The following is a 16,401-nucleotide window of genomic DNA, read 5'->3' as shown; positions in this document are numbered from 1 at the left end:
TGACCATGAACTTTCAGTCTTCTGGTATCTTCGCAAGAGTAGACGGTTAAGGCGGAAGATGTTAATTGCTACACAAATGTTTGTAAACCGAGAACCTTCTAGATTTCTGCTAGCAAGCTGATATCAGGTAGAGTCTCAGAAGGTCTTTTGTCAGTTCCTCTTTCTTGGAATAAGTTGGTCACTTTTCAGAGATACCAAAAAAGCTTGTGTTGTAGAGTCATGTGATTGAGGCTGCTCTGCTCAGGCTGCCTTATTTTGTCAGCACTTTTGCAGTCTTTTCACAGTGTATCACTCTGAAAAGTGAAAGGTCTCTCTGGGGGCACTGTTTTTTCTTTGCAGATCATTTAGCCAATTAAAAAGGCCCCGAAAAAACTGGCTTCTTGGTCCATGTCAATCAATTGCTCATTAGTCACAGAGACAAAAATTCGATCATTTTCCTTAAGCTCAAATATTCCACCTTGATAGATGGAATAGAGTCCATATTCTGAATCTTTAGACCAACAACTATTTCTAGCACTTTTCATCAGCAGTATGGGGTCAGGATAGCTCGTGCATTTGTAAATATATTGTACCATTTGTTTGTTTTTCTTTCTGTTCTCTTCTGTTGAAACTGTTCCCAAAACCTCCTCAGTTTCCTGAAATCGAAAGTATGTTTGGGAATAGATGTAATAAAACCCTGTTTGGTGGATAACCAGCTCTCCATTCCTCAAGTGCAAATTATTCAAGAATGAATGTCCTTTTCTTGACGACTCCCAGGAATTTATTTTCTGGCCCAAAGCTTTTTCGTTCTTGGAGCCTGGGATGAAGTTTAGAGAAAAATAAAGTTAGCTTGTAGCAAAACAGGAAGTTTCCCAATAGCTGTGGCTAGCCAATTCTTGGTTGGGATTGTAAAGAATTTTAATCTATTATAAAACTTCTTGCTCCTTCGATCTTCCAAGGATTCTAAATTCTAGTCATAGAGAAATCTGGAGGCTCCCGTATCACTGTGATCTGTTGGAAGTCCCTTACTTTTTTGTACCTCATCTACTTTGAATAGTAGCACGGGAATGGTTCACTAAGATGGCAATCTTTACTCCTGCGAAGAATTTCTGTCCAGAACCCCTGCCTCCTTTCCTGTGCTGGTGAGCTCAGATCAACGATGTAGAAGGAAACCAAGAGAAACATATCTATTTCCTCAAGCCTAGAGCTCATAAATTCCTGCTATTCTTTTAGGTCTTTTTGGATTCCTCCTTGGTCTTTCTCTAGCCCAGTGTCAAAAGCACCATCCAAGCAGAAGGCTAGAAATGACTGTCCAATAAGGCAGGGGACAAGGTTTGGCAAAGAGAGCCCAGATTTAAAGATCTTCAGATCCCAAAGACTTTGAGTGAAGATGGGCTTTACTAAGATATGATACTCTTTTAAACTTTGGGCTCATCTCCACGATTGACGCAAAATTTGAGTTTTTCAAGAGTTGAAAACAACTATCATATTAATTGATGAATAGTAAACAGGAATAGTGAAATAACGATCTCACTCATAGGCAGAACATGTCAATGATTTACAAAACAAGAGTTCAGGAATACCATGAAGGCAACTGCCCAGAAAAAACAAACAAAAACCAACCAACCAACAAAAAACCCCAACAACCTTTTATTCATTAACTGATGCCTGAAATTTCTTTAACCTGGGACAAAACTTTTGACAATAATAAAAGCACTACTTATTGAGTACTTACAGTGCAACAGCATTTTGCATTAATCTTCACTGTTTTATGAGTTAAAGATTATCTCTACTTTGTATATGAAGAAGATGAAGCTTGACTGTGTTAAGTAATTTGCTCAAAACAAAGAACTAGGTAAGGAGTAGCTGGGATTCCAATGTGGGTATTTAGATTACAAGACCCAGGCACTAACCACAGCAGTATATGGACACCTGTTCTACAGCTAATAATTAGGCTTAACCTATTTGGTTAAACCATATGAAACTGACATTTCTGTAAGTGCAAAGTGGTCAAATATTGGCCAACTTTTTATGGTTCAACCTAATACAAACGCCACTGGGAGGCCTTGGTGACTCATGCGGAAAGTAGATGACTGATTTAGAACCTTTGAAGCGGAGAAAGATTTGATGAAAGAGAGAGAAATTACTTTAAAAAAAAAGAAGAAAAGCAAAAATGGGGGCATGGGAAACTCAAAGTTCTCCCATTTCCACTTCAGAATTTTCCTGAAGCCAGTTATACCAGGGCAGTAACTAAGCTAGTCATCTTGTAATCTTGCTTCTGAGAAGAGTCAATCTGAGACTTGATTACTACTGAGCATCTTGTAGGTGGCCATATAAACATTTCCGATACAAGTTCAAGGAATAAATTATTTGGAACAAATTCTTCCATTCCCTTCTTTTAAACCATATATTCATTGTTTCTCTTACTTAGAACTGAGAATGTGCTCGTCCGATTGGTCCCAGTTATGTGAGCAGCTACCCTCTGAGGACCTTTTTCTCTTTCTAGGTGAGGAATATTTTGTTGCTTTTCTACAAGAGAAATGACAAAGAATCATCAGCACTTGTCAAACACATCTCAGATACATTGCTGTTCACAGCTCTTATCAATCAAGCATTGTAAGCACACTGGGCTCCCAAAGTTGATTATATGGGTTTTCAAAAAACCAATTTACATTTTAGTATTATAATCAGTCTACTTCAGCCTATGTTGAATTTGAAAAGTACTTTAGATGGGAAGGATAAGCAGTAACTTGGGCTAAAATTTATCGGCATCTCAGGGGTAAGGTTCAACTAGAATATAACAAAGTGAAGATTCTGACCCTTTTCCTAAACTACAATAATAACAACAAAACTGTGGACTTATAATATTCCTGCTAAGGCATTTAAAGTGAACTAATAACCAGGTACTGGCAAATTTCCACTTTGAGTTATATATAGAAACAGAGTGATACCAATTTTTATCATCTCAATTATTTTTTCCTCCCTGCTAGATACTACCTACTCTAAAGGAGTAGCAGTGATAACAATTGTCCAGAGATGCTACAAACTGGTATCCAACAGTCATTTCCCTCACCTCCCAAAGGGAAGATGAAATGACATAATGGTCATGATAACCAGTATATGAGCATAAAAATCACTGATTCACTAGATCATAACAAATAAATAACATGTATTGACCACCATCCGAAGTACTTTGGAGCAGACTGAAAGACTAAAAATTCAGCAAATTACTCTTTAAAAAAATCAGCTCAAACTTCCCAGCATGTTTACGTTGGTTGTTGTTGAGATAAACTATACATTTTCATCAAGCAAACACGTCCAGGGACAAGGCAGTGCTCCGCAGGGACTTCAAAGATTAATCGCTGATTATACTGACTGAGCCCTCAAGGGACTTACGGTTTTTAGGGAAGACACAAATTAGAAAGTGAAAATTAACCTATAAGAAATAGAAATGAAGGGTGAAGGGTGTTCAGGGGAGGGAAAGATTCCTATTTGTTGGAGAGCTGAGGTCAGGGGAGGGGGTTTGGACTAAGGTCCTTTCATTCACGTACTCCAGCAAACCAAAGTGCCCATCACATCTATACCTGACACCCTTCTAGGAAGATGGAGAAAGAACTATAAACAAAGGAATGCAAGAAAGCATTTGAGGGGCGGGACAATTCTCTGAAATGCGTGGGGCTGGGGAGGCTTGGGACCCACAGCAATGGGAAAAGGGCCTTCCCAGAGATCTAGAATAGTGTCCGAAGGCAGGATGCACAAAGAATTCCTGGGACACAGGCTTCAGAGGAGTTCAGTTTCAGGCTTGAATGAGGACTTTAACTATAGAGGATTTGAATGTTAGACTAAGAGATTTGAATTTTTACAGACATGGGAAGGCTCTGGAAGGTTTTGATCAGGGAAGCAAAAAGATATGTGTTGTGCTTTAGGCTAAATTACCTCATAGTAAGGTTTGTTGGGTAGAAAGTGAGAGGGCTGGAGATTGGCGAGTTAGCAGACAGCTGTAATTGATCAGTTCTGAGCACAGGAAGCTTTAATCTAGGCTAGTAGTAGAAGAAACTGAAAGGAGGTGATAAAATTTCATAGGCAAGGAAGGAATGCTAAGGAGTCTCTCCATCTATCTGGTGTTGTTACTTATTCAGGATAGGTGGGGGTGTGCAGGATACTGAAAACCAAACACAGCTCGAAAGTACAGTCAATTACATGTTACTCTCAGAATGCTCAGCTTTCAAGGTTTTTACTTTTAACCACCATTGATAAATAATTCATAATGCCTTGACTGCCCCTAGACCGTAACACTTCATTTTTAAATATTCACTAATGGAATCCAGTTACAAGTATCTTGCATTCGAGGTCATTGCAAGGATATGGGAAAGCCTAGCTTTAAAAGCAAATTCTGAAGAGAGGACATTTCCTCCTGGCTATAGCAAACAGCTCCTGGAAAAAAAGTCTGTGAATATGTATATTTGGGTGTCATGGATACACCTTGGTATACTGAGGAGTATAGGATTTCTATGCCCCACTGGGATGAATAAAAAAGAATATTTTGCTTCCAACACTGAAAATAGTACATGCATCTACGGCAGACCACGGACCTGCTGTTCCTCATTAGAAGAGAAGTGGTGTTCAACATTCCTAATACTGTTTTTGCCTTCGGGGAAATGACCAGAAAGAATGCTTAGACCCTGGGACCAGGTCTTGCCTTCGTATTTCATAAAGCCCATTTAATAAAGGATGGTGGGGATTGTCAAGTGATGAGGAAGCTTATTGTAATGGAAAAGGATAGCTGAAAATTAGGAAGACATCATTAATAAAATATCTATTAAAAAACGGATTCTTCTCTGCCAGGCTGGTGTACCCCAGGACTGTAAGTCTCTGGTACACGTATGCAGGCTGGTATGATTATTAACAGGGGAAAATGGGGCTATGGTGAGCCAAATGCAAAGCAGCAGTAAATTTAATTCATCAGTTGTATTTACTTATGTATTGATTTTAAAAATATGTATTAAGAACTTTCTGTGTAGATAGGGATGGTGGCACAACAATGTGAACATACTAACGGCCACCAAATTGTGCGCTTCAAAATGGTTAGTTGTAGGTTAAGTGAATTTCACCTCAGTCAAAATACACACACACACACACACACATGAACACACACACCAAAGGCGGTGCAGGTAAGGACCAGGGGGATAAGAGAGAATCTACTAGGCTTGAGGTGTACAGTTAAGTCTAGGAATAGAGAGGTAAGAGAAAGAGGCATGTTTTCTGTCTTTGTGGATCTTTAATCTAGTAGGGAATCAGACAGAACACAGAGAATATTTATATATTTTCCTTTGATTTATATATATATATATCAATCAAAGAAAATGAACAAGGTAAGTGTGATAGAATAAATAGGATGTGGGTGAACTTACTTAGAAAGCTGGTCAGGGAAGTTCTCTCTGAGAGGTGATGAGTAGGTGATGAGGATGGAGGATGAGAAGGAGGTGGTTACGTGAAAATCCAGGAATGGAAGAAGCCAGTTGCAGGACTAGAGAAGCCGGCCTGGGCAATAACAATGAAGGGGGTTGTGGGTCAAGAGAAGGCTGGTGACCATCAGTGGAGATAGACAGGGTGTGGGGACTGCAGGATGAGGATTTCGGGGGCTGGGAAAGAGATGATGGAGCAAGAGGCTTTTGCATAAAGAAAGGCTTCGAGCCTAGGGGCGGTCAGAAGCAGAGAAGATGGGTAACTTTGGAGCCCTTTTTTTCCAGCTATGTTCCAGAAAGCTACCCACATTAGAAGGTAAAAATAAATAATCAAAGAAGTTGAGGTGAAAGGAAAATCCACGTTGGAAGAATAAAATTCAGATGAAACGAAGTTCAGACCATAGGTGGGTCACAGATTTGCCTCTGAGCTTTCTAGCTGCCAATGCAAAGAGGGAAATAGAATCAAGCAGCTTGAGACACTGAGCAGTGGTCAGAGGTGGGATGTGTGGATGGGAGCAGAGAGAAAGAGGATGGAGAGCTATTCACCCTATCACAAGGCTGACAGTAGAAAATTAAAATAACAACAAAAAGAATACTACCTGGAATTGAAGGAATGGTTTCCTCATAGGTTCTCAAAATGATCTGCAAATAGTATTGAATAAAGCTTGTTAATTTCCCTAAGCATTTAGACTGACTATAGAATGTCTGTGGCTCTTCTTGCTGATGTCTAACAGAAAATTTCCACCTAAGATATCAACCTAGGCAGCTTTAAGTTGTCCAAGCATAGAGTGTGTGGGGCAGGGTGGGAGCTGGGATGAATATGGAGGCAGCTGTCCCTACTGTGGATGGAAGGACGGTCCTCTGTCTGGGAGACTTCTGTTTCTGGATGAAGTCTTTGAAAGGCCACACCTGGAGCAGCACAGGAGCAAGGAGTTATCCTTCCCCAAGTTAGGTCAGCCTAATGTTCCCCAGGTCTCCCTCTGGCTGACGGATGCGGTAGCCATGCCACCGCACCTTCTGAGTGGGTGTGCCTGCATGCACGCATGTGTATAAGTGCATTGTCTGTGTGTGTCTGCATGTATGTGTGTGTATAGTGCATTGTGTGTGTGGCTGCATGCATACGTGTATAAAGGCACTGTGCCAGAGTCCAGGAGCTTTAAATTATCGGACATACCCAAGACTCATGGTGTCCACAGACACGCACAGCCCATCCAGCGGTGACCTGGTAGCACCATGTCACTCTCTCATTTCTGAGAATGTGGCTGAGACATTCTCAACATAAAGATATTTTACCAAATTCCCATATCTTACTAAACACTTCATATCACTTTCTTTGTGCTAACCAGTGGGGAAAACCAGTAATAAAGAACAAAATCTAGCATTTCTGTCAAATGAGCCGATCCTGACATGACTCATCCATGGCTTTAAATGCCTCTCCACTCAGTTCTCTCACCCCTGGGGGCTTTGCCCATCCTTGCCCACCTTTCCCGTCACTGTTGTTAATTATACAACCGTCAGAAACTCCCTTCCTCTGCACTCCCGCTCCAAATCAGCAGCTCTCTTCTTTTTCCTCTGTCAAAAGCTCTGACCCCAGATAATGGGGGGCTGCCTGTAGGGCAACGGGCACTGGCGTGTGGGAAGGGAAGCAAGGGGTGGCCTCAGCACATTAGCTCTCTCACTCTCATTCTGGGCCAGAAAGGAAGGAAGGAAGGAAGGAAAAAGGAGGAGGAGGAAAGGGTAAAGTGTAAGTCCTACAGTGTGGTCCTTAACACGGTGCCACCAAGAAAAAAAAAAAACAAAAACGATTGTAGTACAATCAGATGGACTGGATTCAAATCTGTTCATTAGCAGCCCTGGGAAACTTTACTCAAGTTACTTAACTGATATGAACTACTTTAATTTCTTCATCTATTTTTTTTTAAAAAAGAAGATAATAATGATTCCTTCCTCACAGAGCTGTTTGAGGATTAAGGGAGATAATATACATAATGGGCATAGAGTGTTTATGGGAAATTGTCTGTTCACTTCATGGTGCCTGGAAAAATGGGGAAATCTTTTTCCCTCCTACACTCTCATCCAGCACTGTGTGCCCTCTCTTCTCTAGTCAGTGGCAGGACGTGAGAATGGGAGGGACGGCGGAAGAGCAGGAAAGAGACCTGTAAAACCCACCCACACGGCTTCTCTCATCTCCCCACTCCCAGGCCCAGCATCCAGCCCCCTCCTCGGTCTCCAGATTTCTCCTCTAGTTCTGAGTTTCTCTCCTCTGCCACCAGTGGGTTTGCCACCCTCCCTCTAATCCTAGGAACCATGGGGTCCCGTTCCTCTGGTTCCTCAGGACACTTCCCCAACCGTGGGTCTTTTCTGGTGTTTTTCACTTGGGGCAATGGAGTTCCAGCTGCTCCAGGACAGCTTGTGCGTGGCAGGTATCCTGCCCACGATTCCAGGGCAGCCGTGGAGCAGATGTGTTTCTAGGACAAGCAAGTGGTAGTCTGATTTCATTTCTCATAGGAATAGCATCACAGGTGATGCTGGGCTTTACTGCGAGGACGGCTTAGGGTTATAAATCAGAGCCTAAACACCGACATAACACTGTTTCTATGGAAGGGCACACTGAGTACCAGACAATAGACTTACAATAATCTCTTTAAAACACATCCTCCTCCTACCCTGGGAATGTCCCCAGTAATTTTTTTAAACAATGAAGTTTACAATTTTCATGTTTGTGTTCACAGCTGGCCTTTCCGGATAGGCAGAAGGTAAATGTTATGAATGCCGTCTTACAAATAAGGAAACAGCCTGAGAGAAGAAACTGTATTTGACATGTCCTGTCACTGAAAGTATAATTAAGTAATCATATTTAGTGAAATAAACTGTTAGCTAACAAAGTTTCTGCTGGAGATCCTATTTAAGCAACTTTCACAAACAGAAAATAATATTTTGTAATGTGTCATTTATTAACTGTAAATTGAGATGTCATCACCTTCAATTTCTCAAAGTATCTCTTTCTTCCCTCTTCCTTTCCTCTTTCTTCATCTCTATATGCATACAAAAATAAATAGACTTAATTCCAGAGAACAACAATGTGGTGACACAAGGGTTTGTAAAAAAAAAAAAAAAAAAAAGAAAGAAAGAAAAAACAAAACTAACAGAGAACAACAATGTGGGAAGAATATAAAACACCATTGTTTGGTTTCTTCTGTCTTCTGAATGAAAAAAGAAATCACACACGTCCTTTATCGTCGTGTGACCTTGAACACATTGCTCTGTCCGTGCCTCAGTATCCACAAGGTGAGATAAAAAGTTTAGACTAAAAAAAAAAAAAAGTTTAGACCAGATGAAGGAGGTCTCTGGAGGAGAGGAATAAAGTCTAGACCACGAGTTGATCAGGACCCACTGTTTGGTGCTGTCCCATCTTTTCCTAGTTCAGTGAATTTGGCGACAATCACTTAAACACTCTGGGCCCCCGTTTCCTCCCTTACAAAATAAGGACTCTAGACTTGATCTAAAATAGTCCTTCTCCTCTGACCTCCTGTGCCTGCTGGTAAAGCGACCCCGTGGTTCACTTACCTTTCTAACAAACTGACGGAGTTGCCACTTCACATGCCAGCAGGGGTTGATCATACTCTCGTCATCACTGGCATCCCAAGAACTGTCATCGTCCTTTAAGAAGCAAGCTATGCCACTTTTGGAGTACTTGTCCTGCATCTGGGTTGAGATGATATAACACAATATTATGCACAAGTGTTTCTTCTTTTTGTTCATTTACAAGTTAAGACAACAGAAGCTGATGACGGGTTCAGAGAAGTCTTTAGCACCTTGGGAAAACTCATTGCCTGAAGTAAAAGCAAGCATGCCATCCTTTGTCCTTTGAATAAAGGTAAGCAGTTAGATGTGGTGGAAGGGAAACAGATGTGGGCCCGCCATCCAGGGTCACAATGCCCTTTGCTGTCCCTGCCCTTGAGCAGTCGTACGTCCCTCAACAAATTGCTTCTCCTCTTAGACATCTCTTCTTCATCTGCATTTTGAGCTGGCTCACTGGTGATCTTTGAGGTTCCTTCCAGCTCTGACATAGTGTGACTCCTATCCTACAGCTAGAAACCCACCAGGTACAAAGTAGGCAGTGGAGTTTGTTTACATTCCAGGATCCTAAGTAAAAAATTAGCCAAAGCCTTTAGGGTACAGGTAATATTCTGTTTCTTGATCTGAGCTTTGATTGTCTTAGTAGATTCTAGTTATTGTGATTTCTACTCCTCTGGATGGCAGAATCCAGACTACATTGCCACTAGACGTTTGAATGTCCACACCAGCTAGGGATTTACCTGCAGAGACTCGAAACACCATTTGAAGGTTTGCTCCCTTCTTCTGATTGAGGGTAAACATTTACAATGGCTAGATCATTGCCAACACACACACACACACACACACACACACACACACCAAACCATCCAGAGCACTCTAGAATGACAACTGATTAATCTTATGAAGAAAAACAGGATGTTCATGCAAGGTCAGATTTTTTTTTTTTCCTGTTTTCATTTTTTTTTTTTTTTTTTTTTTTTTTTTTTAACACATGGTCATATGGTATTTGATTGTTTGGCTTTGTGAAATATTTAGACAGCCATGCAAGTTCATTATTTGAATTGTTCTTCATCCCTGTGTATCATCTTTATGCCATAATCCTCAAAGAGATCCTAAAGTTGCTCATTTAATTAGACTTATGGGCTAAATTTTTATCTATCAATTTTAAAACTGTTCAACAGACATCACATTTTTGACAACTTGGAGCTTATATGTCATAGTTGTGATATCTGATTTTTAATTTCTACTTTTTGTGGCTTTGCCTAATTAACTCCTGAATTAAGTTATAAAAAAGGGCTTTGGCTTGATTCAAATTATTTTACACTGCATATCAACCTTGAACTGATTTTTTTTTCAGAACCACTGTCATTATTGCCTTCAGATATTCTACCTGTGTGGTTTGTTTGTTTTCCAAATAATCATTATGTATGAATATGGTTTAGACTTATTTTCTGATACACCTATGGCTCATCAGGCATTTTTTTTCCCTTGATATTTTCTCATGTGCTGAAGGACAAGTGTATAAGAATGTAGTAAAAGAGAGTGAAAGTATTTCACCAATGAGATGACACTTTCAATTAGAATATTTTATACTTTCTTCAGCATGCGAGAGCTTTATATATACTTTGCTCATGTCCTGATTAATTAAACTTTTTATTGAGTTGCTGTATTTTGAATTCACAACTTTGACTAGAAGCACTTTCATCAGTGAGTACACAAACCATAACACAAAACAAACAGTCACAATAAGTAAGACTGGCCAAGATGAAGATATTTATAATACAAGCATGTAGACCATTTTAAAGGTTGTGGGCAAAATTTCCAGACTATTAGATATTTGTTGTTGAAATCTTTTCTTCCTCCATGAATATAACTTGTATTAAAATAGTAAGTTACATGTGCAGGGAGGGAAAAAAAGCAGCACATATTTTCAGATATACCACTTCTGTTGTTGTTATTGTTTAAAATGTGCATTAATTTTCTACCAACTCCCTCACAGCAGTTCTAACACTGGAATGACTACTAAAGAAACAAAACATTCCTATGTTGTAAAATCATGCTAAAAATTTAAGTCATATCTTCTATCATTTGTCATTGAATAGTACTGCTTCTTAGATCTGCTAGAACACTACAAGTTAGTAAGAAAAGATCTAGTTTTCTTCTTTGCTGTTTGTATTTACAGACAATAACTTATACCTTTAGATTTTAATATTTGACCTACCAGTGTGGAAATGATAAAGCTTTTAGCTGGTTTTGGTCTTCCCAAGAAAAACAAACAAGTTAAAGAAATTGGATGATAATATTTTATATGCTATGAAAATGCTATCTTAGTGTGAAAATGATTGTGATAATTCTTAAAATCCATTCAGTCATAGAAGTCTGAAGTCTTCATTTGTTCTCCTATTGCTTCGTTGCAGAGCACAGGCTCCAGACGCGCAGGCCCAGCGGCCATGGCTCACGGGCCCAGCCGCTCCGCGGCACGTGGGATCTTCCCGGCCCAGGGCACAAACCCGTGTCCCCTGCATCGGTAGGCGGACTCTCAAGCACTGCGCCACCAGGGAAGCCCTGATCTCGTTTTTTTTTACAGGGTTGAGATTAGACTGGGTGTGGGCAATTTTGTATATGGTTGTTTTCTCTTAAGACTATACAAAAATGTCATGCTCTTTAGATCTGTATGAAAATCATATGGATAGCATAGATATTTTTACAACATTAGCTGTAGAAAATTGATAAAATATAGAAAAATTTAAAAAAGGCACCCATAATTCTACCCTCTAAAGATCACAACTTATTTCTCCTTCTAGATATTTTTATGCTTATACTGGGTTGGTCAAAAAGTTCGTTCGGGGTTTTCAACGGCAAACCCTGAATGAAATTTCTGGCCAACCCATATTGACTTCTGAGCAACAGAAAGCCCCAGCCACTCTGCATCCCATCCCCACATGTTTCATATTTAGCAGTTTCTTCTACAGACCTAGGCCAACACAGGTAACTGACACATGGGCAAGGTGGTGCTATGGTTATTCCAAGAATGATTAATGATGATTAATATGATGTCTCTCCCCCCCTTTCCTTTTCACATCCTTTCACACTTTGAGGTTGAATTTCCTGCAGTACTTCTCAGGCTGGGGCTGTTCTCTTGCTAACCACATCTGGGTGTTGGGTGCAGGGGGATGAGTGTGCTATTTTTATCTGGACAACTCTAGAAGGAGAGAGATGGCTATTGCCCTTGGTTCTGAGAAATGGATTCCACTCAACTGCTGCTGTTGCCATCAAAAACTGTGACTGTCTAGGCCAGGGCCAACCAGTCCTTGGCAGGGCTTGAAGTCAGCAGGGTGGACTCCTTTGCTGGCTGGCTGGCTCAGAGACTTCAAGGTGGCAGCCCTGACCCTCTCTGCTGCCCAGCCATTAGCCTCTGACAATCAGTTTCTGCAAACCACAAATAGCATAAAGGATCATTTACAGACATCAGTGGATAAGGGTCTCCTTCTCTTTTGTCTTCCCCGTCTATAACGCCACAGCAATAGGTAGTCCGCTTGTCATAAAGCTTTCTCAGAGTCATAGACTTTAGAGGCTAAGCCCATATTTATTGTTCATGCTCGCAGATCTACAGGCTTAATTGTGAGGGTCCAATCCAACATCCCTCAGCCTGGCTCAGCCCACACTCTCTATAATCCTTGCCCGCTGTTATCGTCTGCAGATTTTTGCTTGCCAGAGTGAAACCTGTGATCTGATTCAGGAAATTAACACTTGTGTTGAATATGCTTTTCCAAACTCTACACAGTCACCCAAAGAGATTCAGATTCATTTTCCCCTGCATAAATTCCTGATGAAGAGGGTGACAACTACAAGAGACTTCTCAATGCTGATTACAATGGTTACCATTTACTGAGCCCCTATTTAATGCCTGGGCTCAAAATTGGGCTTCACCTTTTACCTAACTTCCCTGAGTCTTAGTTTGTTCATCTATAAAATGGGATAATTGTATTTACCTTATAGAATTGTTATGAGGATTAAATAGGGCAGTATTTTGAAAGTTTCTGGAACAGTTCTTGCTCAATATCTCTTAATTCTCTTCTTTCTGATACTCTTAATTCTTCTGCATGTCTATACAGAAGTACACACATATAAACATGCAATCAGGAAAAATGTGTGCAAGTGGGGAGATGTTAAACTTTGAAATTTCCATTTTTATAGAATTCAAAGAAACTTGATCATGTACACAGACAATTGCATAACTCAGATCAGTAAATAACGAGTTGATTCAGTCTTAAAATGAGGCCAACTTGTATAGCAAATTGAGGGAACCTCTTGTATATGGAGACACAGAGTCACTATTTATACTGCAAAGTTAACAAAGTTTAGGACATGCTGGCTCCAAACTGGGAAACACAGCAGCATTCCAGTCTCTCGGACAGATGTAGAACTAAAAGGCATGATTATAATCATGTTGATTTTTTTTTTCTTACAAATACAGGCTCTTTGAAATTGCCCTATAACAAAGCTGACTTTACTGGCCATCTAATGGTAGTGATCATTTGTGTAATTACTTGTTGACTCTTGTTTTATTCACTTCATTTCCAAAGGAAATTCCCAACCAGTTGAGAGCCAAGTTTATACTCCACAGGATTTGCAAACTGCATTTATTTCCTTAACAGATAAACACTATTTTATATTTGTCCAAGACCCTTAGCCTTGCATTTCCTGCCCAGCTGACAGATTTGATGTTGCATTGTCACCATGCAGCAGGGTGCTGTTCAGCACAAGGGGGAGATAGGTTAACCCTGCTGATACCCTGCTGTGATGAGAGGAGCATTCCCTATGAGCTGAGCTGGGTCCAGCTCTGCTTCCAAATTTCTGCCTGAGCTCGGATAAGTCATTTCTCTGGCAGACTCTAGTCTCATTTACACAACGAGGGGTATCCAAAATTCCTTCCAGCTCAAAGTTCCCTACTATACAATATACAATTAGTCAAAATATACACAGAAACTCCTATACTGCTGGTGGGAATGTAAATTGATAGAACCACTATGGAGAACAGTACGGATGTCCCTTAGAAAATTGAAAATAGAGCTACCATATGATCCAGCAATCCCACTCCTGGGCATATATCTGGAGAAAACAATAATTTGAAAGGATACATGCACCCCAGTGTTCATTGCAGCACTATTTACAATAGCCAGGACATGCAAGCAACCTAAATGTCCATCGATGGAGGAATAGATAAAGAAGATGTGGTACTGTATACAGTGGAATATTACTCAGCCATAAAAAATAACAAAATAATGCCATTTGCAGTGACATGGATGGACCTAGAGATTGTCTTACCGAGTGAAGTCAGACAGAGAAAGACAAATATCATATGATATTGCTTATATGTAGAATCTAAAGAAATGGTACAAATGAACCTATTTACAAAACAGAAGTTGAGTCACAGATGTAGAAAACACCCAGCGGGGAATCGGGGAGAGGGGTAAATTGGGAGACTGGGATTGACATATACGCACTACTGTATATAAAATAGATAACTAATAAGAACCTACTGAATAGCACAGGGAATGCTATTCTATACTCTGTAATGACCTATATGGGAGTAGAAATCTAAAAAAGAGTGGATAGGGCCTTCCCTGGCAGTCCACTGGTTAAGATTCTGCCTTCCAATGCAGGGGGTGAGGGTTCCCTGGTCGGAACTAATAAGAACCTACTGAATAGCACAGGGAATGCTATTCTATACTCTGTAATGACCTATATGGGAGTAGAAATCTAAAAAAGAGTGGATAGGGCCTTCCCTGGCAGTCCACTGGTTAAGATTCTGCCTTCCAATGCAGGGGGTGAGGGTTCAATCCCTGGTCGGGGAGCTAAGATCCCACATGCCTTGTGGCCAAAAAACCAAAACATAAAACAGAAGCAATATTGTAACAAGTTCAATAAAGACTTTAAAAATGGTCCACATCAAAAAAATCTTTAAAAGAAAATAAAAATTTAAAAAAATTTTAAGAGTGGATATCATTCTATTTGAGTAGAACCAGTGTTGCTAATTTTTAAAGAGTCATTAAAGAAAGATTTGTAAACCCTAAAAAAGAAAAAAAGAGTGGATATATGTCTATGTGTAACTGACTCACTTTGCCATACAGCAGAAACCAACACAACATTGTAAATCAACTATGCGCCAATAAAAAAAATTAAATGAAAAAACCTATGTACACAGAAAGCCAAAACCTGGGGTTGGCTTATTTTCAGTAATTTTGCATTCAAAAGCCACTGGAATTAGCCACATTTGGAACACAAAACAGCATTATTACAAGTGGTTTAGAGCCTGGCTTTGGGTTAAGCCTCAACTCTACCCTACTCCCTGTGTCCTGGCAGTACATTGGTGAAGGCTGGTTATTCATTCAACAAGTGTTTAGTGAACACCTCCTACGTGGGAGCTCTGCGCTAGCGCCTAGAGGTGTCACAGAAAGCAAAAGCAGTTACAGTCCTGCCCTGAGGCAGTTCCTCTCACTCCCAAGAATTTGAGTCAAGAACTATAAAGCATTAAGTAGAAAGCACTCAGTGAACGGCAGCTGTTAATATTATAACATTCTGTTGAAGACAAAACTACCTCAGGAGTTTCGTTGCCCGCATCTGCTCATAACTGGTGGGGCCAGTTCTGTAACTGCACTTTGTGCACATAGTCCCTTCAATTCACTTTTGCAAAGTCCTCAGTAACGATATGCATGAGCAGTTAGGGTCCCCAGACAGAGAAAGAGAGGATTCTCTTCCTCTGTAAAGTCTTCTCAGAGGAGCCAATAAAGGCAGTTCACCGGAGGGCTGCCAAGAGCCTCTGTTCAGAGAGCGTGTGTGTCGTACTGACCTGCTTCAGCTCGTTGGTGAAGTACACGTAAGTCACGGCCACACAGAGGGCCTGCAGGAGCACGGTGAAGATCAGGATCAGTGCGCAGGTCTGCCCAGGGCTGGGGCCCCCTGGAGCCTGCATCAGGGCCATGGTCCTGTCAGAGTCTGACTGCCACAGAGTGAACGAGGCAGCAGCTTATGGTTGGCGGGAGAGGAGAAGTGGGTGGGGCGTGGAGTCTGAGTTTTGCTTACTGGAAAAAAAGAATCAAAATGAAACTGAAAGTGAAGACCAACAGAGAAAACAATACATATGAGGATTACACAACTGCAAGCCCAGGAATCCCAAACCACTAAGAGCTAGCAAGAGGCGAGGACGGTCCAGGTACAGGCTTCAGGTGGTGCATGGCCCTGCTGACTCCTTGGTTTTTGACTTCTAGCCTCCCAAACTGCGAGACAACACATTTCTATTTGTGCTGCTTCATCGTGGCAGCCCTAGGAAATGAATACAGCTTCTATTTGATTAGAAAGGTGAAAAAAATCTAAG

The 16,401-nt window shown here is 40.7% G+C and overlaps 1 protein-coding gene across 2 annotated transcripts; it reads right to left on the bottom strand.

Annotated features, from left to right (window-relative positions):
• Positions 1–344: 344 nt before the first annotated feature.
• TNFSF10 (TNF superfamily member 10) lies at positions 345–16,008 on the bottom strand. Of its 2 annotated transcripts, XM_007464710.1 has the most exons (5): positions 15,877–16,008; positions 9,012–9,149; positions 6,044–6,086; positions 2,407–2,508; positions 345–796 (listed from the first exon to the last, which is right to left on the bottom strand). In XM_007464710.1, exons 1-5 carry the CDS (start codon positions 16,006–16,008, stop codon positions 345–347), a joined length of 867 nt encoding a protein of 288 aa, XP_007464772.1. The 2 variants fall into 2 exon arrangements, with proteins under 2 accessions (XP_007464772.1, XP_007464773.1); XM_007464711.1 differs by lacking the exons at positions 2,407–2,508; positions 6,044–6,086.
• Between the last annotated feature and the right edge of the window lie 393 nt (positions 16,009–16,401).

The sequence above is a fragment of the Lipotes vexillifer genome, unplaced genomic scaffold (assembly GCF_000442215.2).
Source record: "Lipotes vexillifer unplaced genomic scaffold, Lipotes_vexillifer_v1.1 scaffold37, whole genome shotgun sequence".
Taxonomy (NCBI): domain Eukaryota; kingdom Metazoa; phylum Chordata; class Mammalia; order Artiodactyla; family Lipotidae; genus Lipotes; species Lipotes vexillifer.
Note: the sequence above shows the minus strand (reverse complement) of the source record. Positions and strands in the feature narration are given on the sequence as shown.